General features: G+C 54.9%; 8 protein-coding genes across 8 annotated transcripts; 4 read left to right on the plus strand and 4 right to left on the minus strand.

Moving 5' to 3' along the window:
- Window positions 1-3,988: 3,988 nt before the first annotated feature.
- On the plus strand, window positions 3,989-5,954 carry C8A04DRAFT_9562 (uncharacterized protein; the record flags this gene model as incomplete). The annotated part of the gene is made up of 7 exons (XM_062785533.1): window positions 3,989-4,863; window positions 4,914-5,004; window positions 5,062-5,151; window positions 5,211-5,302; window positions 5,358-5,615; window positions 5,669-5,767; window positions 5,822-5,954. 7 exons carry the CDS (start codon window positions 3,989-3,991, stop codon window positions 5,952-5,954), a joined length of 1,638 nt encoding a protein of 545 aa, XP_062640145.1.
- Window positions 5,955-6,515: 561 nt separating this feature from the next.
- C8A04DRAFT_9462 (RIO1 family-domain-containing protein) lies at window positions 6,516-7,807 on the minus strand (the record flags this gene model as incomplete). The annotated part of the gene is made up of 2 exons (XM_062785491.1): window positions 6,516-7,655; window positions 7,745-7,807. 2 exons carry the CDS (start codon window positions 7,805-7,807, stop codon window positions 6,516-6,518), a joined length of 1,203 nt encoding a protein of 400 aa, XP_062640146.1.
- A 701-nt stretch (window positions 7,808-8,508) lies between these two features.
- C8A04DRAFT_9485 (armadillo-type protein) lies at window positions 8,509-11,440 on the plus strand (the record flags this gene model as incomplete). The annotated part of the gene is made up of 4 exons (XM_062785500.1): window positions 8,509-8,638; window positions 8,717-8,787; window positions 8,863-11,346; window positions 11,414-11,440. The coding sequence occupies 4 exons, from the start codon at window positions 8,509-8,511 to the stop codon at window positions 11,438-11,440; spliced, it is 2,712 nt and encodes a 903-aa protein (XP_062640147.1).
- Window positions 11,441-12,600: 1,160 nt separating this feature from the next.
- C8A04DRAFT_34671 (protein transport protein sec1) lies at window positions 12,601-15,196 on the minus strand (the record flags this gene model as incomplete). The annotated part of the gene is made up of 6 exons (XM_062782911.1): window positions 12,601-14,271; window positions 14,349-14,491; window positions 14,560-14,760; window positions 14,829-14,916; window positions 15,051-15,088; window positions 15,160-15,196. 6 exons carry the CDS (start codon window positions 15,194-15,196, stop codon window positions 12,601-12,603), a joined length of 2,178 nt encoding a protein of 725 aa, XP_062640148.1.
- Window positions 15,197-17,214: 2,018 nt separating this feature from the next.
- Window positions 17,215-19,105, plus strand: C8A04DRAFT_25346 (uncharacterized protein; the record flags this gene model as incomplete). Its single annotated transcript, XM_062779523.1, has 4 exons — window positions 17,215-17,582; window positions 17,675-17,842; window positions 17,951-18,352; window positions 18,412-19,105. 4 exons carry the CDS (start codon window positions 17,215-17,217, stop codon window positions 19,103-19,105), a joined length of 1,632 nt encoding a protein of 543 aa, XP_062640149.1.
- Window positions 19,106-19,214: 109 nt separating this feature from the next.
- Window positions 19,215-20,162, minus strand: C8A04DRAFT_9575 (dihydrofolate reductase-like domain-containing protein; the record flags this gene model as incomplete). Its single annotated transcript, XM_062785536.1, has 2 exons — window positions 19,215-19,529; window positions 19,599-20,162. The coding sequence occupies 2 exons, from the start codon at window positions 20,160-20,162 to the stop codon at window positions 19,215-19,217; spliced, it is 879 nt and encodes a 292-aa protein (XP_062640150.1).
- A 1,600-nt stretch (window positions 20,163-21,762) lies between these two features.
- Window positions 21,763-22,233, plus strand: C8A04DRAFT_25348 (uncharacterized protein; the record flags this gene model as incomplete). The annotated part of the gene is made up of 2 exons (XM_062779524.1): window positions 21,763-22,047; window positions 22,171-22,233. The coding sequence occupies 2 exons, from the start codon at window positions 21,763-21,765 to the stop codon at window positions 22,231-22,233; spliced, it is 348 nt and encodes a 115-aa protein (XP_062640151.1).
- A 680-nt stretch (window positions 22,234-22,913) lies between these two features.
- C8A04DRAFT_9521 (uncharacterized protein) lies at window positions 22,914-24,372 on the minus strand (the record flags this gene model as incomplete). The annotated part of the gene is made up of 3 exons (XM_062785517.1): window positions 22,914-24,001; window positions 24,069-24,269; window positions 24,330-24,372. 3 exons carry the CDS (start codon window positions 24,370-24,372, stop codon window positions 22,914-22,916), a joined length of 1,332 nt encoding a protein of 443 aa, XP_062640152.1.
- Window positions 24,373-24,834: the final 462 nt, after the last annotated feature.

The raw sequence follows: 24,834 nt of genomic DNA on the forward strand, positions 1-24,834 counted from the left end.
TAGTACTTCGTACCGTGGTCCTATTCCAAGTAATCAATTACCAGGTTGAGAATGTAGTTGGCAATACGGTGGAAAATAAGATAAACAATGAATTTGAGCACGAATTGCAGGACACTTCATCTCCGGGCATCTCGGGAATGACTATTCCACCACCCCGAATACTGCCTTTGAGCTCGTTGAGAAGATGATCCCTCGTGAAATGTCTTTGGCATGCCTATTTGCTCGATTTGAAAGGGAATTTACTACGGTATGATCGGTGGCACTGTCCACGATGCCACGGTTAGCCTTGACGTTTGGATCCTTCACAGTCGACGGGCATAAGCAATCACAATGACCCGAAAACCGCCCTAGCGACATGAATAATGAGGATCAAGATGTCTTCCTGTGCCCGAAGATAACAGGTAGGGAGTGAGAGTGTATCGAGGAAGCATAGGAATGGGGCTCGCGTGTGATGGAGGTTCCGGAGCGCCGCACCTAGGCATCAGTTCAACCACCACCATCTCGCATCACGACAACTGTTCAGCGGGCGGGCGTAGTCTCCTTCTCGTCAGCTTAAAGACAGAGGAGGTAGGCGGAAATTAACTAGGAAAGACGTTATAGGAGAGGGAGCCGCGCCGTTCGACATGGTGTATATAATCTGTACTTGGTTACGAAAAACATGAGTGACTTGAAAACGACGCTTTACCCGTGACGTTCTGACATTTACAGTCAGAACTTCCCATGTTATACAAGGTACAAAACCCCATTAGAATTCTCTAGGTGGTGGGGCCCCTGCGTTTGTATCCTGCCCGAGAGAGGCGCTTGCGGCCTACAACATGCCCATTCTCAGCTGTCGCCGGTCCTGCAGGATGACTGTATTGATAGACCGTATCTCAGATTGCCTCGAACCTCGTTTACACTAGGTATACTAAGCCACACGGCTCCGATCCCTAGGCAAGTCCTCGACTCCTGGCAAAAAGAATGGAGCAAAGTGGACAAGAAAATCACCTCCCACCGAATCCCGAGTGTCCAGGAGTTTCAAGTAGATCAGCAAAAGACATGATCGGAGAATTTCCAATAATCCCAGCACGCTTAGCATGCCAGTCTGAGACGAGCTTTCCGATGCCAATGACCAATAGATTCAACGACCCAGTTCATTCAAATCTTCGACCCCCGCTTCGTAGGTCATGGCTCTCTCGGATGTCCAGGACAGCCCAGACGGGAGACCTCGGCCCGCTGCAGTATCACGTAGCACATCCCAGATCGGTCCTTGTGCAGGCCAGCCGTGCCTCCCTGGGTAATTATGCCTTTCTTAGCCGGTTACGATGGTGCCAAATGTTGGAGAATGTCGGAAAGGGTGGTGTAGGAAGCAACTCTTGAACTTCCTAAGATTTATTGTGGCATGGTTATTCTTCAGACTTCAGTGTACTCTAACCTTGCTAGTCAAAGCTTAGTTTACTACCCTTGGATGCCGCCCAACAATTATTATCGGAAACTTCGGTGGACCGGCGGTGGAAAAGCTTGGTAGCGGGTACCATGGCCGATTGTACGACGTTTGGAATTGGGTTGGGCGATGGGTTTCTCCATTCCGTATGCCCGTGTCCCCCATCCGTTCGCTGACCGCATGTGGCTGCCCGTTCGGATAGCCCCCGCGACGATCGTGGGATGAAAGACGGGTGTCTTTCCTCGCCTTCGGGTACGAATCCTTACTTGGTGAAGGCTGGAGTCGGCTTGTGGCGTGTTGCGCTTGCTTTGTCACTGCAGTGTTTGTGTCAGTTTATCCCTGGAACGGTGTCCGAATTATTTTCCCCGACGGCAACCTATCAAATTAAGTACTGAGCTTGCATGCCTACTAAAAAGCCGGGTGCCCGGCGACGGCGCGACGGCGCTAGACGGTTGGATCGTTTGCTGCTTTCGAATAATTTCTTTTGATATTCTCAATCCAGCATTCTTAGTAGAGTATTCATTATCCTCCCCGCTGTTAGTTGCTCCGAACAATATCGTTATTTCGATAACGGCATCAGAAAAAGCGTGGACTGTCTACCAATTGCTGAAAGTTTTGAGGTCATAGGTTTTGGAAGGGAACTTAGCGAGATCTCAGAAGAGGGCCAGGTACGAACACATTCCGTTTCGTCTTGAACTATAGAGTCCCGATTTCCCGGGGACTACATTGGGGGTTAACTTGGAGCCATGTCCACTTGTTGACTTTGATGACAGTCACAACATTCCACAGCACAAGACGGCTTTTGAAAAGCCTTAGGGCAGATCGGATCCCACTCGGCTTCCAGCGACCGCACTAGCTTTACGAAACTGCTTTCTTTCCCTCCGAAATACCCTCAAGATCAAACATGCACCAGTAATCACGAAGCATCTCGATCATCGTTTGGGCAGAACAGAAAAGGAAGCAGGTCAACCAGCTCAAAGCTAGAGGCAAAGCCCTGGGGATAAACAAGACGGGAAACAAGCAACTTCTAGTGCCCATTAAGTCACAACACTTGGGCGGCCAATTGGGAATCTTACCTAGGCCCCTACCTTTCCTCCGGTGCAGGCACCTATTTCCTGGAGACTACGGCCTTGTTTGAAAACACAGGAAAGAGCCTCGAACACCCTCTGCCGTTGATTGGGCTCCTGGGAAGTACACCCGCCTAATGATCTAGGGCCCAAAGAAAATTTCAATTTCAATAAGGAAGTTGCTCGCAGTACTTGAGCAGTGGAAACCGTCACAATTACCTTGGACCTGCACTTTGCCATAAATAACACTGGCCGGCATAGGCGCCTTCCTCTACTTCTTTTCCGCGTGACACGACTTCACGTCCCCCCTTCATACTCCTCAAAGCCACCTACCTATTTACATCTTTTGGAAGTTTCAAAATCTGTCCAACCCGAACCTTTCTCTCATCTCAACCTTTGGAAGCACAATTCTTGGACGTGCACACCACGTTATAACCTGCATTCTCGAGTTTTGGTAATTAGTTCTGCCAAGTCACTCGCAACCAGAAACTAAGGAGTAAGTCTATCCATCCCATTCATGCTGTTTCTTGTCCCAGAGTCTGCTTTATCTTCCATACAGTCCTTTCTTTCCGTGTTTTGTACTTTTCCTTTGTTCTGTCGATCACACACCATCAGATCATTTCATAGCTGCGGCTACTCCGGCAGCCAGCTACGAAGGACTCGGGTTTTGCTTCCTGCGCAAGCCCCAATCGTTGGACCTGCAAAGGCTATCGGCCGACACGCTCCTTCCCTTGCCCCCCTACCGTGGGTTTTTTCTACCGGTGGCAGGCGCACGTTGCTGGTTTCGGAACAGGGAATTAGAGGGTCTTTAAATCTTTCTCCCCTCCTCCTCCTCCTCCTCCTCCTCCTAAACCACAAACTTCTTGGACTGTTATGGGCTCTGCTTCTGATCTTTACAGCATCAACACCCATCTCCCATTCAAATCACCACAGTCTCTTTCTTCTGCATCTTGCTCATAGCTGGATTCATCCTCTTACCCCCCACACTCACTTGTATTCGACACTTTGGGACTAACAGCCATTGAGACAAGGTTTCTTGCGCCCCGAAAACATCTCTGTGATTCTGCTCCTACGAGCCAGCATCAGTTTTGGAGGTGAGTCCGCACACGGTTAGGTTCACTGGTTCCCGGTGTCCGGCACCGTTGCCAGAATTTTCTTTTTACTCGGGAGCTCTCAAGCTCTGGGTCCCTTCTTCCTCTCCCAACGCTGCCCTCTTCTTGACATTTCCCTTCCCAACAATAGCTTTTTGGTTGCAGACCATTTGCCAATTTCCTTTCGTGGCCACAGAGTATAGGGGACAGTTTTCTGACTGGGCTCTCTCAGAGAACCCCTCATTTGGCAAGAAATCGTCAACTTGTAAAGGTGCGTACTGTCTGCATTGAAAACAACCACCTACCTGACCTGGCCTGACGTGGAGCCATTCCCGAGCATACCGTGGCACAACCAGAGATCAAGGCTGATGATCTTTACTTCTTTCCAGACTGTACGATAATCGAAAATGTCCCATTATCGCCAGAATCCCACTGAGGCCGGCAACCACCGACATGCGTCGTACCCGGCCTACATGGGCGCTCATCTCGGAGCCCAACCCGACGTGCCGGGTAGCCACGGCCAGCATGTTGGTCATCATACCGACACCATGGGCGCTGTGATGAACCAGTTCAGCACCCTAGCGCTCCCTGCTGGTCCTGGTATGCCGGCGGCTTCGTCGATGTCACAGATCCAGGCCCACCATGCCTACTGTGCTCCCCAGGAGCAGGCTGTTGCCTATCAGAGCTACCCTGTTCCTATGCATGTGGGAATGGGCCATGAGGCTGCGTATGGTTTTGGTGTCTCTGGTCAATTCCCAGTACAGAGTGGGTTTGCGCCGCTTCCCGTCCCGTACCATGCCATGCACTACACTCCTGGCCGTGTCGCATCTTACAACGACCGCAGCGGTGACGTTCCCGGCTTGGAGAATCGCCGTGGGTCGTACTCAACCACCGAGTCAACACCCGCCACTCCCTTTTTCGGCAGTGCATCAGAACGTGGCACGTCTTCAAAAGTGGCGGTGTTCCGGTCCAGCTACACCACCCCGTCCCCAGAGCAGGTCGTCGCTCCCAAGGCACCGCAGCCAATTGACGAGGAGACCTTGGAATTGCTTAAAGCTAACCCCGCCATCCCGGAGGCAGTGCCGGCCGTGTTCACGCCGCCGAGCCACACCAAGTCGGTCGAGCAGTGTCTAGAGAATAGAATTCATGGAAACCGAAACGTCTACATTCGGGGGTTGCATCCGACCACGGACGATGACTTGCTCCATCGCTACGCTTCTCGCTTTGGTAAAGTTGAGCAAAGCAAGGCAATCATTGACACCTCGACTGGCGCTTGCAAGGGGTAAATCCTCTCTGCCTACGTTGTCTTTTACTTTTGCTGACGTTTCTCAGTTTTGGCTTTGCCAAGTTTGCCGATGTTCGCGATTCCGAGAAGTGCATTCGTGGCTTTTATCACCTGGGCTACGAGGTTGGCTTTGCCAGGGTAATTAAGCCTTCGTTCGCACCTCTATACTTGCTGCCATCGCTAACTCCCGTTTAGGAGAGCTTCAATGCCAGACTCAAGGCTGAGGGTGACGAGTCGTCGACCAACCTGTACTTATCAAACCTCCCTAAGCGGTTGAATGAATCGGTGAGATCTCCTACCCAAGTTATTGACCCAAACCACATTTCAGATCTAACAGCCTTCAGGAGCTCAACTCCATCTTCACCGGTTACCATGTTGTTTCCAGCAAGATCCTTCGTGATAGCATGGGCAACAGTCGCGGCGTTGGTTTTGCTCGGTTAGTCTAGATCTATCTCATCCCCTGCGCGCCGTTCGCTGACTTGTTGGGTCAGGTTTGAGACCCGTGACGAGTGCGAGGATGTCATTAAGAAGTACCACGGTGCTTCCATCGGCGACGAGGGCATGCTTATGCAAGTCCGGTACGCCGATACTCCGGCGCAGAAGGAACTGAAACGTATCACTGCTGAGCGGCGCCAGTTCCGCACCAATGAGTACAACATTGGTGCATACGGCACCGCCGATGTTGGCATTCACCCCAGCATCTACAGCCCGGCCCCCTGGAATCGCCGCGCCGCCGTGGGCCCCGACGGGTAGATTTCCCTCAACGTATATGGATGAGAGGTGGGAACTAACAGCCGTTCAGGATTTTTGCACCCCGTGTGCCGTCCATCCGTACTAGCATCATTGGCAGTAGCGCGAGCATGGGCTCGATGGTGGGCCAGGCTCTTGCGCAGACTCCCAAGTATGTTCGCCGCCCTTGTTCCGATCTGAGCATTCATCCTGATATTCGTTGTAGGCAGAGTCTATCGGTCCGTGGCACGTCGTCGTCCGACGACGGCTTGGGCGACAGTGCGACTGTTGTCGACTCTCCGACCGTTAAGAGGGGCAGCACTCAGTCTTCTCCCACCGCAAAGACTGAGAAGGCCTAGATGGCCGTCGATGCTTCACGCTACCATCCTATCGACGGGTAATGAGAGCATTCACGTGTAGGACTAAGGTAGTTTGTCGGACCAGGGACTTTCCTTATTTCAGAGGGATGTCGCACGATATCGAATACGTCACTATCGTCATTTGTTTTTCTTTGCTATGACCACAGAAATTCCTGAGATGGGCACGAGTCAGACCCGGGGCAAAGTGGTGCCAACTCACATAATGAATTCTCTACTATGTTGGACTGAAGCAGTGCAATCTTATAGACGGACGCTTGGCCTGTATTAGTGGAGGAAGTGGGATGGGCAGCCACCAAAAATACTGTTTGTACCTTGTTTGCAGTTTGTTCCTGTGGGGTTTAGACTGTGATCATGTAGCTGATCGTGGAATTATTGATCAAATAAAAAAAAGTTCGACAGCTAACAGATGGTTTCTGGGTGTGTCCGCTTGGAATGTTAGTGACAACATGATGGCCAAATGGAACCCCGAGATAGTTGCCTTGTGGAGAGGACGCTGAAGTTAAATACTTCGGTGGGTTACCATTACAACGCGAGTTTTATTCATGTCCCATCATTTATTGTTAATTTATTTAACCCTGCTGAATTCTCCAGGACTCCATCACCAATCACTTGGGGCCCCTCGTCGTCGTCCTCGTCGCCATCATTCTCATCTTCCTCCTCCAGATCTTCCTCTTCCTCCTCTTCTTCAGATTCATCCCCTGACTCCCCGCGCTTTTCAGATGAGGCCTCTTGTTCCCGCAAAGCGACCTCCAGGTCTTTCGCCATCTTCTTCGTGAACCCAGAGGCTTCGACGACAGCATCAAGCCTTCTCACTCCATCGCGGCCGACGGTCTTCTTAGCATCTCTAAAGAACGGGCCTGGGGTCGTGCTGGTGAAGTGAAAGCGGCGGGAGAAGAAGCGTTTGATACATTCGACATCACGGTCAAAGTACATCTCCGCGTTTTGGTGGTCCATGGAAACCATTTGGGGGAAATCGATTAGGATCGGTGTAAGGGTTATGGGGTTTTCGTCGTCGTCGGTCTTGTCCTCGCGGATAAGGATGTTAAATTCGTTAAAATCGCCGTGGATGAGCCCGTGCTTGGCTAGACGGAGGATGAGAGCGATAAGCTCGGCGTAGAGGGAGGCTGGGTCTGGCACTGAGGAGATTTGACGCATCGGCGGGGCGTCGATCAACGTCATGACGATGGTGTGGCGCGACTGGGCGATAGGTTCGGGGACGGGGAAACCTTCCTCGCGCAGGGCCTGCATGAAGGCGTATTCTTTGATGGCGGCTAGCCTGGACAGATACATCCACGAGGCGGACTGGCGGTTACGCAGGTAGTCGCGGTTGGTCTTTACGGTGCGGAAGGAAATGCGGCCGAGGCGGTGGATCTTGAGGACCTTTTGGGTCCCGGTGTCGTCGGCGACGATCATGATATCGCTCTCCTTGCCGACGCCGATGCGGCTGCCGACACTGTAGACGTGTTTGCGAGAGGCGTGAGTGTGTAGGGCTAGGTAGTCGAGCCCGCCGTAGGAGAGCCGGTAGCCGTCGTATTTGGCTTCTTTCATGCGCGCGATCAGGCCGACCTTGGCGAGGGCCGAGATGGATTTGTGCACGCCGCTGGCGCCGCCCTTGAGGCGGGCAATCTTCTCGATTAATGGGGTTGGGACTATTTCGTGGTTCTTACTACCCATTTCTACCTAGACGGGGCGTATTAGTTGGTGGGCCGGTATTCTCGACATGCCGAGGGTCATCCGCTGCAAAACTGGAGATGGGTTGGAGAACGTACGGCTGTCAGGACTCGCCAGTCCTCCGCCGTCAGATGGCGCATGGCTCTCGTATCTAACTTCATGGTCGTCGCTCTAACTGGGTAGTCAGCGCTTTGTCACAGCGTCTGATATGTGTGAGGTTTTGGAGTTTTCTGGTTTCGGCGGGCCAGGGATGGGACACTGCGAAGTACGCATGTATTGTACCCCTCCAAGACCCGATGTCCACCAAAAATTCCCAGAGATCTGCTGATAAGATAGCGGCACACCGACAAGGTTCTCGAAACTGTGTGGGTCGGCCGCGGCTGGTCCGGATTTTGTATGCGCCGAAGCCGCCAGTTGGGTGGCCCCAGCTCCCCAGCTCCCCCACCTAGTAGGGGTCCGTCGAGCTCAGTGGGGCTGACCGCTGGTTGGGCGCCTCGTCTCAGGCGGCAAGCAGCATCGCGTAACCAAAGCTGCCTGCCTTGCCTGGCCGCAATTCAAAGCTTCCATTCCGTTCCTGACAAACCCACCACGCTGCACGCTGCACTGATCAACCACCAACGCACTACGTATCGACACATCTGCACCTCTACCCACTTCTGCCCAGCACTGTTTCCACCACCAAACACCACATTTTGGGCATTTTCACACGCCAATTTCCGGTGCGAACCGACCCCGCCGTTTTCGCAGCCCTTCTCCCCCTCCTAAGCCCATTCGCCGCACGCCCGACCTCGCTTTTCGGGCCCGTCCCCCGCCATCCGCCATCCACGATTCCCACCCCCCGAGGCCTCGAAACCCCATAAGCATGGCGCAAGATAGCGAGCTTTCTAAGTCGGCCGACAAGGGCAAGGGGAAGGCCGTTGACGATGAGACACCAAAGGACAAGGCTGGCCAGCCAGCGGCGAACGGCAAGAAAGAAGATGATAAGGACGAGCGTTGGTTTCTCCCTGCCCTCCCACAGCACCTCTCTTGGGGGTGCTGTAGCATGCTCCATCGGCACTGACAGCAGATAGCATCCGAAGAGTTGAGCGAAGAGGATCAGACGCTCAAGAATGAGCTTGACATGCTCGTCGAGCGGTTGACGGTGCGTTGGGCCAGTCGTTCCCAGCTTTCCGTTTTTGCTCCCTGCTCACGTTTGCTCACTCCTACCCCAATTTAGGAATCCAATGCGTCACTCTACAAGCCAGCCCTCGAGGCGATGAAGAACTTTATCAAGACATCCACATCCTCGATGACAGCGGTCCCTAAACCGCTCAAGTTTCTACGGCCACACTATGAGACGATGACGAAGCTCTACGACGAATGGCCTGCGGGTGACGACAAGAATTCTTTGGCCGACGTGCTGTCGGTCATCGGCATGACCTACTCCGACGAGGAACGCCAGGACACCCTGAAGTATCGTTTGCTTGCGCCCACACAAGATATCGGCTCGTGGGGCCATGAATACGTTCGCCACCTCGCCCTTGAGATTGGCGAGGTTTACGGCAAGCGCATTGCCGCCGACGAATCGACCACAGACCTAGTTGACTTGGCCCTTACCCTCGTGCCTCTTTTCCTTCAAAGCAACCAGGAGGCGGACGCCGTGGACCTGATGAGCGAGCTGGAGATCATCGACGAGCTTCCCAAGTTCGTCGACGAGAACACGTACGGGCGGGTTTGCCTGTACATGGTCTCGATGGTCAACCTGCTCACGTACCCGGATAACGAGCAATTTTTGCGGGTGGCACACGGTATCTACAAGACATACAAGCAGTACACGCAGGCCATGGTGCTGGCTATTAGGCTCAACGACATTGAGCTGATCGAGACTGACTTTGACGACGCCCCGAATGCAGCCTTGAAGAAGCAGCTTGCCTTCCTGGTCGCCCGCCAAAGGATATGCCTGGAAACCGACCGCGAGACCCCGGAAGACGAAGAGATTGTGGATTGCATTGGCAACGTCAAGCTGCCGGAGCACTTCAAGTCTCTTGGCAAGGAGCTCAACATCCTGGAACCCAAGACTACTGAAGATATCTACAAAAGCCATTTGGAGAGTAGCCGTGTGGCCGGCCTAACCAACTTTGACTCGGCCCGCAACAACCTCGCGGCCGCGTTTGTGAATGCGTTTGTGAATGCGGGCTTCGGGAATGACAAGATGATGCTGGTGGACAAGGAGAAGGACAAGGACAGTTGGGTGTGGAAGACCAAGGAGGAGGGCATGATGTCGACGGTTGCATCGCTAGGGACGCTACTGATGTGGGATATTGAGAATGGATTGGACCAGGTTGATAAGTACACCTACCTTGAAGAAGAGCAGATCCAGGCCGGTGCCTACCTCGCCATCGGCATCATGAACTCGGGCGTCCGCCTGGATTCGGAACCTGCCATGGCCCTGCTCGCCGATCACGACAAGCTCAACCACAAGAACCCCCTGATCCGAGTCGCCGCCATCATGGGTCTCGGGCTGTCGTATGCCGGCTCAAACAAGGATGAGCTTCTCGCCTATCTCATTCCCATCATCTCCGATACCAGCCAAGAGATGCGGGTGTCGGCCATGGCAGCACTCGCTTGCGGCCTCGTTTTCGTCGGGTCATCACACGCCGAGGCTGGCGAGGCCATTATCATGACGCTGATGGATGACGAGCGTAAGAGCCAGCTCACGGATAAATGGACTCGCTTCCTTGCGCTCGGCTTGGGGCTTCTCTACTTTGGCCGCCAAGAGGAAGTTGATGTCGTCCTAGAGACTCTGAAGGTAGTAGAGCACCCCATGGCGAAGCCGACATCTGTGCTGGCCTCGATCTGCGCGTGGGCTGGTACTGGCGCCGTCCTTAAGATCCAGGAGCTGCTCCACCTCTGCAACGAGCACATGGAAGAGTCGGACGAGAAGAAGGGCGATGAGCTGCTCCAGGCGTATGCCGTGCTCGGTATCGGGCTTATTTCCATGGGCGAAGATGTGGGCCAAGACATGGTTCTCCGCCACTTCGGCCATCTCATGCACTACGGCGAGGCGAACATCCGCAAGGCCGTACCTCTAGCTATGAGTCTTATCAGCCCCAGCAACCCGCAAATGAAGATTTACGACACGCTTTCGCGGTACAGCCACGACAATGACAACGACGTCGCCATTAACGCCATTTTCGCCATGGGTCTCTTGGGTGCGGGCACCAACAACGCAAGGTTAGCGCAACTGCTCCGCCAGCTTGCCAGCTACTACCACCGCGACCAAGAATCGCTCTTTATGGTGCGCATCGCCCAAGGCCTCCTGCACATGGGCAAGGGCACGCTGTCCATCAACCCGTTCCATACGGACCGCCAAATCCTGTCCCGCGTCTCAGCGGCCGGCCTGCTTACGGTCCTTGTGGCGATGATCGACTCGAAGCAGTTCATCACCAGCAACTCGCATTACCTCCTGTACTTCCTTGTTACAGCCATGCACCCACGCTTCCTGGTCACGCTTGATGAGAATCTCAAGCCACTGACGGTCAACGTTCGTGTTGGCCAGGCAGTGGATGTCGTCGGCCAGGCGGGTCGTCCCAAGACCATCACGGGATGGCAAACCCAGAGCACACCGGTGCTGCTAGCGTACGGTGAGCGTGCGGAGCTTGAGGACGAGGAGTACATTAGCTTGAACAGCACCCTCGAGGGTTTGGTGATTCTGCGCAAGGTATGTTGAACATCATTTACCGCCGGCATTGTGTGAGCAGACTGATAGCTGACTTGGATCCTACTAGAACCCCGAATGGGAGGATGGAAAATAAATGGGACCCAGGTATTCGGTTTGAATGGGATGGGGCTTGTGGCAGACAGGCCAATTGGCCGAATAAAATGACGGCGCTCGGCAAACACGAAGGGGTGATGATGTATGTGTATAATACAGCAAATGGATCGTGTCTGCCTGCAACAGCACTTCTAGCCGCTGTTGGCCCAGTCGCTTCTATTGGCGTGATCTGTGCCATCTGCAAATGTCTGCTTGCATAACTCGGATCGTCACGGACCTCGTCATGGACTTGCTGTGGCCGGTGGTTGGTAGTGATACTGGACTCCCTTGCAATTTCTCCTTATCATTGACATACAAGGAATATTCATCCGAGCATTTGTTTTACTGAGAGGTGGACTAGATGTGTGTTTGGCCACAAACCGTTAAATTATCCCCCAAGCTGCACCTGACTCGAATGATGAGTTTCCCACTAATCGCTCTGCTGTCACTACGAGTCATCGTTTTTATGCACAAACCACCATATTATATCTGCGTTTTTGCCACGAATTACTATCACATTTCGAAAGTTCCCAAAAAAATATCCGAATTCATCCACGGACTAAGCCCACATCTACTCCCTCACATCCCCCCCCAATCAACCTAACCACAGGCACAGGGGACTGGCTCTCTTCAACACGCATGCATTCTCCTCAACCCAACTCAACAACTTAACAGCTTAACTCACTACCCCCAACAACCAATAACCAGCAGCTATATAACATAACACCCAAAACTCCACGCCCAACTACGTAGATAATAAGTACCTAGGCAAAGTGCTAAGTACCCATCAGAAATGAACTAACTAGCAGCAAGCTAGGGGGGGAGGGGGGAGGGTTCGACAGAGGAGGTAGGTATGGTTGTGTGCGTGTGTAAACCAAACCAGACCAGACTTGTGCCGGGTATCCATCCATCCATCCCGCTTTGGTACCTACCCTGTTTTTAGGGGGGTGATGATCCAATCGAGGGAAGTATATACCCAACGGCTAACACCAATAGCCAACGGCCAACATCCAACACCTAACATCCAGCATCCAACATCCATCCATCCGGCGGACACTCCTTTCTCTCCCAGAGAGTCACCCTATATTACCAATCCCCTATAACAACCCCAACCCCCAACCACAATCCAACCCCCCTTTCCCCAAATCCCAAGTTCCCCCCTCAACTCTTCTTAATCCCAAAAATATTCCTCTTCTTCTTCTCCTTCTTCTTTCCCCCATCCGACCCGCTCGTCCCCGGCCTAAGATCTCCCCCACCACCACCGCCCAATCCACTTCCCAACGACGAAGCCGAAGCAGACGGTGTCCCACCAGCACCACCCCCACCACCCCCACTTCCTAGAGTCATACCCCCCATCGCCTTGGTCGGTGGCGCCAGGGAGGATGGTACCGACTGCGGTGGAGGAGCAGGCCTCTCAAACAAATGGGCTGGCGCCTTCGGCGGTGGGCGATCGAGCGGGAGGTTGAGACGGCGGCGGTCGACACGCAGTGCGCGGAGGTCAGCGAGGAACTTGGACGGGGTGAGCATGTGGGTGGTAGCGAGGAAGATGTCGCGGTTTTGTTTTTCGCCGACTTCGTAGCAGGCGCGGGATTCGGAGAAAGTAGCGCCGCCCGCGACGAAGACGATAATGCGCTGGCGGTTTTCGGCTTGCCGTCTATTGGCGGAGGCCCAGCGTGGTGCTGCGGCGCGGAGGGAACCGCCGCCTGGGCCGGCGGCGCCGGGACCGGTGGCGTAGGGGTCGAGACCGGCGCCGTTGGGGTCGTCTTGGGGAGGGTTGACGGAGGGGAAGAGGGTTGGGTCGAGGTCGCCGGCGCAGAGGTGTTCGAGCATGGATTTGATGGCTGGGTCGAAGCGGGAGAGGGCGTAATCGTCGTCGGGGATGGCTGTTTTGAGGTTGGGGGCTGGGAATAAGGGGGGTGCGGGTGGGCGGGTTTCTTTGAGTTCTTTTAGAGGACGGGCGCCAAGGAGGCTGAGGTTTTCGATGACGGTTTGGTCTTGGCTATCGCGGGACTGCTGGAGGGACGCGTGCCAGAGGAGGCGGCTGATGTCCTTGTCGATGAGGCCATCGCGGTAGAGCACGTATAGGGCGATGAGGCGGAGCCTGTCTGCAGGTGCGACACTTGGGTTGTCGAGCAAGCGGACGGCCTCGTCCAGGATGTTCTTAGCCTTTTTGTACTCCTCATCGAGACCGGTGGCTAGGGTCTGCTCGACGGCAGCCACGTCGGCCAGCTTGAACTGCTGGAAGATGTTCATGGCATTCTGCGCCATGGTGAGATGGAGGGTGTAGGCTTGTTTCAGCTCCTTGAACTGCGGCAAACCCGCCAGCATGTCGCGGATGTCGGTTAGTGTCGCCGCCTTGGAGTCCTTGTTTATAAAGTTAGGGTTGTCTGCCATGAACTTTTTGAAATCGCTCATGAGCTTGTCAATGGTATCTTTCATGTGGCCGTGCCGGTTGCTGACCCAGACGGTGTCCTTGTCGCTCAGGTCCATTTCCTTCTCCTCTGGCGTTTCACCTTTGTCATTAAAAAACGTCACTTTCCCGTTCTCCTGCTCGCGGATAGGGAGCAAGTCGTGGATCATGGCCTGGTACGTGAACTCGTGTAAAAGTGGCGCCATCAGGTCCATGGATCTGTCCGTGATGAGGAGAACTGACTGGGGCCGTTGCGACGGGGGAGGAAATTGGCGATTGAACTGCTGGTAGGCGTCGAGTTCCTGCTGAACAAACCGGGCTAGGTGCATGCACAAGACCCTCGCCTCGTGAGTGGCGTGTTCCGGCGGCTGGTAGTACCGGATCTTGGGGACTTCTTGCAAGGTGATGCAGAGCGAGGCGATCTGGAAGTGGGAGTGGGTCAGCTAACAGAAGCCCCTGACCATGGCAGCAGCCCACAGCACGGCATGATCATGGTTACCTTTGACGCTAATATACGCAGATGCCGTGCTACTAAGTCGTTACACGTGGGATTGTACAAGACGAGGAAACTAGACGGGTCGAGAAAGGTGACAACACGCGCCTCGCGGGGATGGAAGTCGACGAGCAAAAGATCCGGGGGCCCTGTTTTATACGAAACTTGTAAGATGGCCGCATTTGTATGTTTTGGTGTTGCAAGAGATCCCGCATACCTCCCATCTGCCTTCGAAAGCCATCCAAGCGACGCTCTTGCTGACCAGGCAAAGCACCACTCCAGATAATAAACCCCCTCCTGTAGCGCCTACGCTCGAAATCGGCGAGCAGACAATCGACAATGTGCGGTAACGGCGAGAGGAAGTAGATGGCGTCCATTTCCGGGTTCATCTCCCTGCGCTCCTCGATGCGCTCGATATCTAGGCTCGGTTCAGCGACTACCCCCTCTACCAAGAGATATAGGGGTCAAGAACTGCGGGGGGCGTACTGGCGATATTGTGGTTGAGGATGTCATCTTCGTTGATGGAGCTGTCGATTATCCTCTTGGTGCCTTCGTCGATAACCAGTACCTTCCACTAACGGATGCGCAAACCGAGTGTTAGAGCCGAGGGTGTCTCGAGAAGCGTGGGGTGGTTGTTACGATATCAAGGGGGTATGTATTCGTGCTAGGGTCGAGATCGGACTGGGATCAAGCTGGGAATGGGCTCACGTCATTCTGGGCGGTTTGTTTGATGGCGTCGATGATGGCTAGGGCACTCTATTAGCTCAAAAAGCTCAAAAAGAAGCTGGAACTCGGACAGAAGAACGAAGCGGCGTACCCTTGCCGTGCTCCTTGATGATGGAGGGGCCGTCCATGGCGGCTGCGGTGAGGCCAGAGCCCAGCTCAATGCCCGGACGGCTTGCGTTCTCGGGGGCCTCGAAGACGGGAACTAGGAGGATACGGCGGTATCTCGGGAGCGCAAGGGTCGGCGGGGTGGTGAAAGCTTCGAGCTCGTGGTGATGTGCTGTTCGTGCAGTCGTCGTCTCGACTTTCGAAACAAGGGGGTTCGGGGGCTTGTTGGCCGCCTGCGGGCCTGTCGCAGCAGCAACAACTCATGGTGGGGTGCAGCATCCATGGCTGCCAAGCTTCCCCAGAAGGAGAAAGATAACTGCATATAACCCTAACCCTAGTTATCATGGACACAGGAGATGCGCAGGTGTTCGATCTTCTTGGTGCTGCACTTGGCTCTTTCCACTTGCTAGTCTCAAAACTCCCATTATCACATCCAGCAACTCGTCTAGACACAATTCCAACCATATCACCGCCAAGTGTGTCGCACCGAGTCGGACCCAAACGCCGTGTGAGCTGCAGCAATCAGCAAGCATTTCGATTATTCGACGCGAGATGCCCAAGCCGGTCGATGCGAGAATGCAAGGGTGCTGAGCTCCCTCGCTATGGCCAAAAAAAAGCGGCACATCAAGTCCCTGGATAACTTACTTTGCTAGAAAAGTGAAAAAAAAGACCAAAAAGAATAAACCAAAAAAAGGGAAAGAAGAGAAAATGGAATAAATCCAAAAAGTGAAAAAAGACAAACAAGAGTATATCAATCAAAATTTACCAAGATTTGATCGAATGTTAATGGATTAGACTTGAGCTATCTGTTTTAGTGTGTCGCTTTTTTTGGCCACAGCGAGCCTCGTCACCTTACGTAGCTTGTCCGCGGTGACCCGACTCGAGGTGATGGGTGTCCCTTCGCTTGCCCACCGTGCATGAACCCCCCACTGGGTGCTGCCAGATGCAGACTGCAGAGCGTGTCACCCCTGCTTGTCCGTCACATCGCCAACTAACCAGGATTTCTCTTCGTCTTCTCCTTTCTTTCTTTTTCGTCTCCAATCAGTTGGGCCTGTAGGCCGCGTGGCATGTCTCCGAAGCCGTTGAACACGCGACGCTAAAACCACAGGGGCAAGTAAGACGTTGAAGGGACCCAAACAAGACACGCGGAGAACAACGTTGATTGATGTGAGTGCAGACTGACTACCTAGGTCGACGGCCATCGACTCGAAAGCTGCGAGATGCAGCCTGGTCGTTCCAACAAAGCCTTGTGTAGGTGGGGGGCAAGCCTCTTTTCTTTTTCCTTTCTCGTTTGGGGATTAGCCTTGAGCGAACAAGCAGAACCAACAACCCTTTCTTGAGCCTTCAGGACACACGGGCCTTGTCTTGGCCCCGGATGTCCCGAAGCTACCCTTCCTCGGCTCTCCCGAGTTCGGGTTCTTGGCCCAGGCCCACGGTCTGGCGAGCAAGTGTTGGTACCTCCGGATATGGTACGGAGTAATATCATGATAGCCCACCAGGGGCTCTCGCGACACGTTTCGGTGGTCTTGAGTTCCATTCCACCAGACCGGCGTGACATGCCGTCTTGCTAGCTGCAGCCAGAACCCGGCCCGCGGTCGACTCCCGGACGGGCCAACCATCCAATAATCCAATTGCAGAGAATGGCGAGAACATGGGCGTCGACATGGGGGGCCCAGTATCGTTTCTTCGGGAACCGGGCCCACACCGCGCCCGCTGCTTGTGCCGGCGCAACGGCCGATTGGTGACAGGGTCAATGGTGCCGGGGACCTTTGGAAAGAAAATGCTCCTGCGCGCGCGCGCGGGATGCGTGACTGACTGAGCAATCCGGGGGATGGAAGCACAACATTCAGCTTACCATTTTCTTTCGTTGGTCCCAGCAGCTGCAACCTTCAGTTTCTGCAATGTAACTGTAAAGAATCGAATAACTAGTCGCGACTTATCCTCACCTTTCTCCCGTTCCCACTCCCAGGCTCCTCGTCTCTCATCATCTCCTTTTCACCCAGATGGTCTAGTCATACGAAGTACTGAGTGCTCCTCCGCCATGTCTTCTTCCCCTAACACGGCCCCTTCAGGGGTCGAGCGACAAGACCCCCCCAGAGACCTCGAGAGCCAAAGCCCAGACAACGACAACCTCAAGAAAGAAATCCTCGAGGAACAGCAGCACGGCGATGATACTTCGCCAACAACTGAACGCCGCTCAGCCGGCAGCCGCTTCCTGTCGCTGCTGACCGTCCGGCCGGGTGAGGTCTACAAGGCCGACGCCGACCATAATCCGAAATGGTACCAGAAGCTGCTCGACGCGGGTATCGAAGAGAACGGCATCAAGCCGGTGCCGCTGGAGCAGCGGACCGTGACGCAGTATAGCAACCTGTTTACGGTTTTCTTCACGGGGCTTTTGTGTCTGCTTCCGTACGTTCCTCCTCTTAACAGAACAACATCCCAGCCTAGATGCAATGATAGGGCTATCGCTCGCGCGACACTGGACTGACCTCAGATCTCAGCATCCCAACCGGCATGCTGGCTACGCTGGCTTTCGGTCTTAGTCTCCGAGACGCCTCACTCATCATCCTTTTTTTCGGTCTGCTCACATCGCTCCCACCGGCCTTCATGGGCATCGGTGGCATGGAGACGGGCCTGCGACAACAGGTCCAAGCTCGGTATTCGTTTGGGTGCGTGTTTCTCTCTACCTGCCATATGAACCCGGTAACCTTTGAAACCCCGGGCTGAGAGCCCAACCAACCTCGAGACTTCATCTGATCTAACACATATCCACATAGCCGCTACCTCTCCATCATCCCCCTCCTCCTAAACGCAGCCACAGTGACCGGCTTCTCCCTCCTCGCGGCCGTCGTCGGCGGCCAGACCCTCGCCTCAGTCAACCCAGGCCACGTCAAGGTCGACGTGGGCATCGTCATCGTGTGCCTGATGTCCTTCGCCGTGTCGCTGATGGGTTTCAAGGCGCTGCACTGGTGGGAGCGCTGGACGTGGATCCCTAACTTGATCGCGATTCTGGTGGCTGTCGGGTGTGGTGGGAAATATATTTACTTGCAGAGTGAGGCGGAGCCTGCAACGGCGCCGCAGGTGTTGGCGTTTGGGGGGTTGATTGCGGGTTATTTTATTACGTTTGGTGGGACGGTGTCGGATTACTCGACTTATCATGATCCGCGTAAGGCATCGAGGTATGTTGGCTCTATCTGTCTCCCTGAGGGCTGTCTCAGCTAACCAAAAACAAAAACAGAGTCAAAGTCTTCCTCTACGTCTACGGCGGCCTCCTAGTCCCCTCCGTCCCCCTCCTGGTCCTGGGCGCGGCCCTCGGCGGTGCAGTCCCCAACGTCCCCGAATGGGCAGCAGGCTACGAAGCCACGGGCATCGGCGGCGTGATGCGCGAGATGCTCCGCCCCGCGGGCGGGTTTGGCCTGTTCATTCTCGTGCTCCTCTCCCTGAGCGTCATCGGCAACATTGCCATCTCCATGTACAGCATCGCGCTCAACCTGCAGATGGTGCTCCCGCCGTTTGCGAAGATCCACCGGTTTTTTTTTATTTTGGTCACCATGGCCATCATGATCCCCATGGCGATCCGCGCTGCGCAGGCGTGGGAGGAGAGTCTGACGAATTTCTTGGCTGTGATTGGGTACTGGGCTGGGTGTTTTGATGCGGTTTTGATCATGGAGCTGGTCGTGTTTCGGCGCATGGACTACTCGACGTATGACCATGCGATCTGGAATGTGGGTAGCAAGCTGCCGCTTGGTGTGGCGGCTATTGGGGCTTCGCTGGTCAGCATGGCGCTGGTGATTCCGGGGATGGAAGAGCCGTGGTATACGGGGCCGATCGCTGAGACCACGGGGGATATTGGGTTTGAGATGGCTTTTGTGGTCACGGCGCTGGCGTATCTGCCGTTCCGGTGGTTGGAGATTCGGTTGACAGGGCGGTAAAGCCTGTAAAGCCTATCTATAATGGGGGCCTAGTGATCAACGAATGGGCATAATATGCTGTTTTGTTTACCCCATCCATCACCTTCCTGACCTTGCCGATAAGTAAACCTCACCGCGCAATCCGTCCACACAACACCACGTCCTCCCCCAACGGACACCACCTAACATCCCTCAACCGCAACGCCTCTCCCCCCTTCAGCTTCGGCGGAGACACCACCACACCACCCTGCCCAAACCACGTCGGCGCAATCGTCACAATCACCGCGTCCACCAACCCCTCATCCTCTTCTTCATCCCCACCACCCGCCAACAACGAGTTAATCACCTCCCCACCCCCCTCAATCATCACACTCCTTATCCCTTCCCCGCCCAACATCCCTAATACATCCTTCCACCCGAACCGGTCCTGATCCTGATTCTGTCCCTGTTCCTGTCCCTGTCCCTCCTCACCCCGCGTCCCCAGCGTAGTACCCCGCGAAGCCAACGTACCCACCGTAGCCAGCCTAATAACCCGTCCCCCAACCTCCTCTAAAACCTCCCTCCTCCCCTCCTCCACCACCGTCCCAGGCGCAACAACCACCCACGGCCCATGCCCCCTCCCAGCAGCCGCTAACCGAATGACTTTGCTCTCCGCCGTGAATTCCCAACGACCCCGCGGGTCAAGGATAATAGGGCGGGGTTGGGACGTTAATGGAGGTTCACCCCCTCCTCCCACCCCTACTTCAGCAGCGGTAGATGGAGAGGAGGAGGTGGGGTGTACATAAACCCTAGAATTCAACCCCGGATCATCAGCCACCGCCGTGCCGGCTCCAATCAAGATAGCATCGTGGCGCGTGCGCAGGTAGTGGGTCATGGCTTTGCTTTGGGGGCCGGAGAGGGTGGTGCGGACGCCGGGGAGGGTGGCGATGGAGGCGTCGAGGGAGTGGGCGTAGGTTAGGGTTGTGAAGGGTTTATTGACTGGATTGGCATTTTGGGGATGAAGAGGGGGGAGGTACGGTTCGAGGAGGGCGGCTTGGGAGGCGGGGAAGATGAGTTGGTCTGGTGGTAGTGGTGGCATGTTTGTTGGTAGGTGAGGCGGTTTGTGGTTGGGTTGGGGGTGTGAATTTGGGTGAGAATGGTTGGAGTTGGTGGTGAATGTGGTTGGTGGGTGGTTGAGTTTTGGGGTTTGGAAATGAGGGCGGAAGCGGACACGAGTGGATGAGGTTGCTCAGGCGGAGATGTACGTACAGTAGAGGTACTGCAGGGGCTGTGGTCTGCTTTAGACCCTGCCAAGACGGGTTGTCGGCGGGAAGGAATTACAGTACGGAACATGCGGGGCCTGATCGGTACCTGATGGGAGACAAACACCAGTTTCTGGGATCGTGACGGCGAGAATGAACTGGCCAGGCCCCCCCCGAAGAACTAGAGTCTCACAATGGGTAAAAATACATGTGCTTATGTGGCATTTGGTTCTGAACAGTGTACGAACCGCCTCAAATTAGGTACCGTCCCTGTACCCTTAGCCAACGGTGAAGCAGAATGTGGAATCATTTCCATTTCCGGCTTTCATCGCACCATACGGAGTATCGCGAGAGAATCCAACTCCCGAGATCTAGCAGGAATTGGGTATCTAGTGCAGTTAACCTAGCTCACCCGTTTCTACCTATTTCGCCAAAATGTATGTTCTAGAAACCCGTTTAAGCCCATCCGATGAGAACGGTAACTTTCGACGTATCGTACCAAATTAATACACTACCCTCACTCGTCCAACCCGACCGCGAACGGCCAAACTGCCCGTTTTCAACGTCCCTGAAGGCCACATAATATTCCACATCCATTCTCCTCCTCCCGCCAACGCAGGGCTGTGGCGGAGTGCATGCCGTTCTTCGAATGGGGCTCCTCGCAACCTGTGAACCGCGCATGTGAGACAGGACCTGGTCGAAAGCGACACACGGGGGCCAGTGCCCGGAGTTTAAACCGCCGGGCGCGCCCCAAACCCTTGCCAAGAACGGATGCTTGGCGCGTGGCCGGCGGCTTTCTTTGGCTAAAATCCACTGCTTGATGTTCGATGCAGGAGAGAGCCGCTCGCTGCAGACCGCTGCCGCAGGTCGGTTGTTTGCCTTTGTTCCTTTTATTTTTCCAGGGTCCAGCCGTTCTCCTTTTCCCTCTCCCCTTAAGCTCTACACTACTCGAAGCCAACCTCCCTTCCATCGCCATTTGTTGCCGTCATCTTCTCCTCAAAGCCACTGCGCTCTCCCAGTAAAGTCAACCGAGGCTTACGTCAACGGTCGGAGCTAGTCGGCTTTTCGCTTCCCGCCACCACCTGCACATCATCCACGCGTTCCCGGCGCCCACTCAGCACCTCAACCGCCTTTTGACTTCCGACGACACATCCCATCCCTTCCCGAAAACCTACACAGCCACGATTGCCACGCAGTGCACCCGACTCATAAAATCCAATCAATCACCACCGCTGGCTGCAGGTGATTTATTTCGCTCTCGGATCCTTTCCCGCAACTTGCGAACTGCGACGTTCCCGTTTTCGCGACCGCTTCTTTCTACCAAGCTTTGCGACTCTCGAGTATAATTTCGAGAGACCTCGCCTGTCCCTCCAACTCCCACCAAACCCAACAAACAACCCCGCTAAAGAGCGAAGAACCCCAAAAACCACCACCAAAATGTCCTACAACAAACACGACGAGCCCCCCGCCTACCACAACCCCAACAACCCCTACAACAACTCCCCCAACCCTTACGGTTCTCCCGCCCCCGGAGGCTACTACCAACAACAACAACCCATGGGCTACGGACAGGGACAATACCCGCAAGGCGGTGGCTACCCACAACCACAGCCCGGCCCGGGAGGGTACTACCAGCAAGGTCCGTATGGGCCCCCGCATGGGTATGGACAGGGCGGACCGCAGATGTATGGGCCCCCGCAGCAGAGGCAGAAGTCGGGACCGGTAGGTTTTTTTTTTTTTTTCGCCCGCTTCTCCCTCAATTTCCCCTCCCAAAACCGAGGCGGTTGGGAATCCGGAAAGGTGGATATATGGTATGATATGATGTACTAACGTCGATACGTACAGGGTATGCTTGAGGCGTGTCTCGCCGGGTTGGCATGCTGCTGCTGTCTCGATCTGCTATGCTAAATAGCCCGATGGATGGGCTATCAAGTGGAGAGTAACAGAGGGAAAACACATACAACCCCCAAAAAACAGTCAACGAAATGAACGGGTCCGGGAGCTGGGATTCCGGAGGACGAGTCACACTCGGCGAAATCATCGCAGGATACCATCGCAAGAAACGGAGGGTTGGATAACGCAAATCAAGGACCATATCGGTCACTCCCCTGCGTAAATACGGCGCAGGCCGGGGGAGTAAAGCGGAAGTAAAGGGGGGCGTACAAGGAAGAATGATACGCAGAAGAGGCGCAGCGCAGCGCAGTATGGGAATGACACGACGGCATATGGGTTACGGCTACGGCTTGGAGCGGAGTCGGCGTTTGGAATGGGGATTTGCAGTTTATGAAATTTGATATCGTTTTTGATACGGTTGGATGATGCTTCTTACTTGCCATGACTTGTTCTGTCTGGCCGTTCTGAGTGTCTTCACTTTGTTTGTGGGTATGTACCTAGGCCTTGTAATGATTCAAATGTCTGTTTTTCTAGGATCTGTTGAGACTATTGGGTGCACCGTAGAACGGGAGGTTCCTTAGGAGGAGATCCAGACAAACGAGCAGCTCGGCAAAGCTAGCATAGGTAGGTATCAAAAACATCCAGTGTGAACTCCTCACAACCAACACCATGCATGCCAAGGGACCACGAACCCCCTACACATCCACCCTCTTATACAGCCCCCCAAACTTCTCCGCCGCCTCACGCATGCAATCCAACCCGTAAATCATCTTCTGTACATCCGGGCTCGCCCACTTGTCCGGCACCGACCCGGACCGGCCATTCTCCCGGAACTCGCGATCGCGCGCCTCCTTGGCGGCGCCCTCGCCCAGGTGCAGGATCCGGCCCGAGTGCGCGGCCAGGTCGACCAGCGCCGTACAGTGCGGCTTGCGCAGCGCTTCGTACACTTTGAGGGTTTTGGTCAGGGACTCCGGGCTGGACAGGTCGGGGACCCGGCTGACTACCTCGGCGAGCACCGCGCCGTCCTCGATTGCCATAGCTGCGCCCTGACTAAGGTGTGGTAGGGTCGGGTGGCAGGCGTCTCCGAGTAGGGCAACCGAGCCCAGCACCCACGTCGGTAGCGGTTTGTGCACGCGAAGCTTCCACTCGCATACTTCGCCGTCGGGTACTAGATCTAGCATGCGGTGGACAAGTGGGCAGAAATCGCCGTAGACCTGCAGCATGGCAGACTTGGAGCCGCGCGTGGTGTAGGTCGCGTTGGTGGCAGCCGCAAAGTTGGTGTCGGGTTGGGCGGTCGATAGGTTGTAGATCTGGTGGTTGCTGACCGCGTATGCGATGATGTGCCGGCGTTCTCCCACCCACCGCACCACCGTGTCACTGTCTAACAGCGCCAGCATCTCTGGGTCGTGCGCCATCTGCTCGCGCGTCAGCATGATGCGATACGCTGCCTGCCCTGTGTCTTCTTCCTCTGATGCCGTGCCCAGTTCGGCGAGCATCTGGGTGCGCGTCACCGACTTGACCCCGTCTGCGGCTAGCACGAGGTCGGCCTCGATCGTGAATGGTTCGCCGTGGCGTGGTTGGAGAGTAAGTGAGACGGGTGCGGCCCAAGAGTTGATTTTAACGAGCGCCGTCGAGAAGTGGAAGCGGATCGCGGCCTCTTTCTGACAGCCGTTGAAGAGGCCGTTGGCGAGCGACCACCGGTGGCCGGTACAGTGGGGGTAGCCGTACTTGGCCGCGATGTCGGGCATCTGCACATGTGAGAGCTCCGTATCGGTACTCCCTCCTATTAGATATCATCTAGATTAGACCCCAAAGTTCATGGAAACCAGAATCCATACAAGACAACGTACGCCGGATGCTCGTTCCCTGGACGTTGGTGGCTTCGGCATAGATCTCATCCCAGCAGCCAAGGCGGTCCAGCACACGAACCACATTGGGGGGCATCTGGATGCCGGCACCGACAAATCCAAGGTTAGATGCCGTCTCGTACACGTCGATGTGCTTGAAGCCCTTCTTGGCAAAGGCTAGTGCGGTTCCCAAGCCGCCCATCCCTGGATGTGTTAGTACAATAGATACTGTGAAACAGAAATATGGAACATGAGAGGGCATACCCGCGCCGATGATGGCGATGCGAAGATCGCGCACGTCCCCCATGACCGATAAAGCTGTTGTCTAAGTTTGTGTTTCTCAAATGTGAGTGATTTCTAGGTAAGTACGTTTTGGTTGAACTGAGGCCTATGAGGACGGTGAACGTAAAATGTAAGGCATAAGCATCAAGCGAACTCGGCGTGGAGGTACGTAACGATAAAGTTGGAGTGGTGAATTATGAGCATAGAGAGGTGAGCAGCGCGGGTAAAAGGGGTAGCCCCTTCTCACCACTCATATATACTGCGTATAAGTACATGTGCATCGGCCGCGATATCCCTGAATGCGGCCCTCGGCACCTGCTTTTGCGGGCGTATCCGCACCAACATCAGGCCATCGATTCTGCGTGTTCTAGCCTTCGATGTGGCAAGCAATGTCGGTGCTGAACGGCCCTTAACTGCAGAGGCCTACCCGGTCCCATGTTTCCATCGTATGCTCGCGCCGTTTTTCCCCCAGGCCGAAGAGCAAAGT

The sequence above is a fragment of the Dichotomopilus funicola genome, assembly GCF_033296635.1.
Source record: "Dichotomopilus funicola strain CBS 141.50 unplaced genomic scaffold C8A04scaffold_6, whole genome shotgun sequence".
Taxonomy (NCBI): Eukaryota; Fungi; Ascomycota; class Sordariomycetes; order Sordariales; family Chaetomiaceae; genus Dichotomopilus; species Dichotomopilus funicola.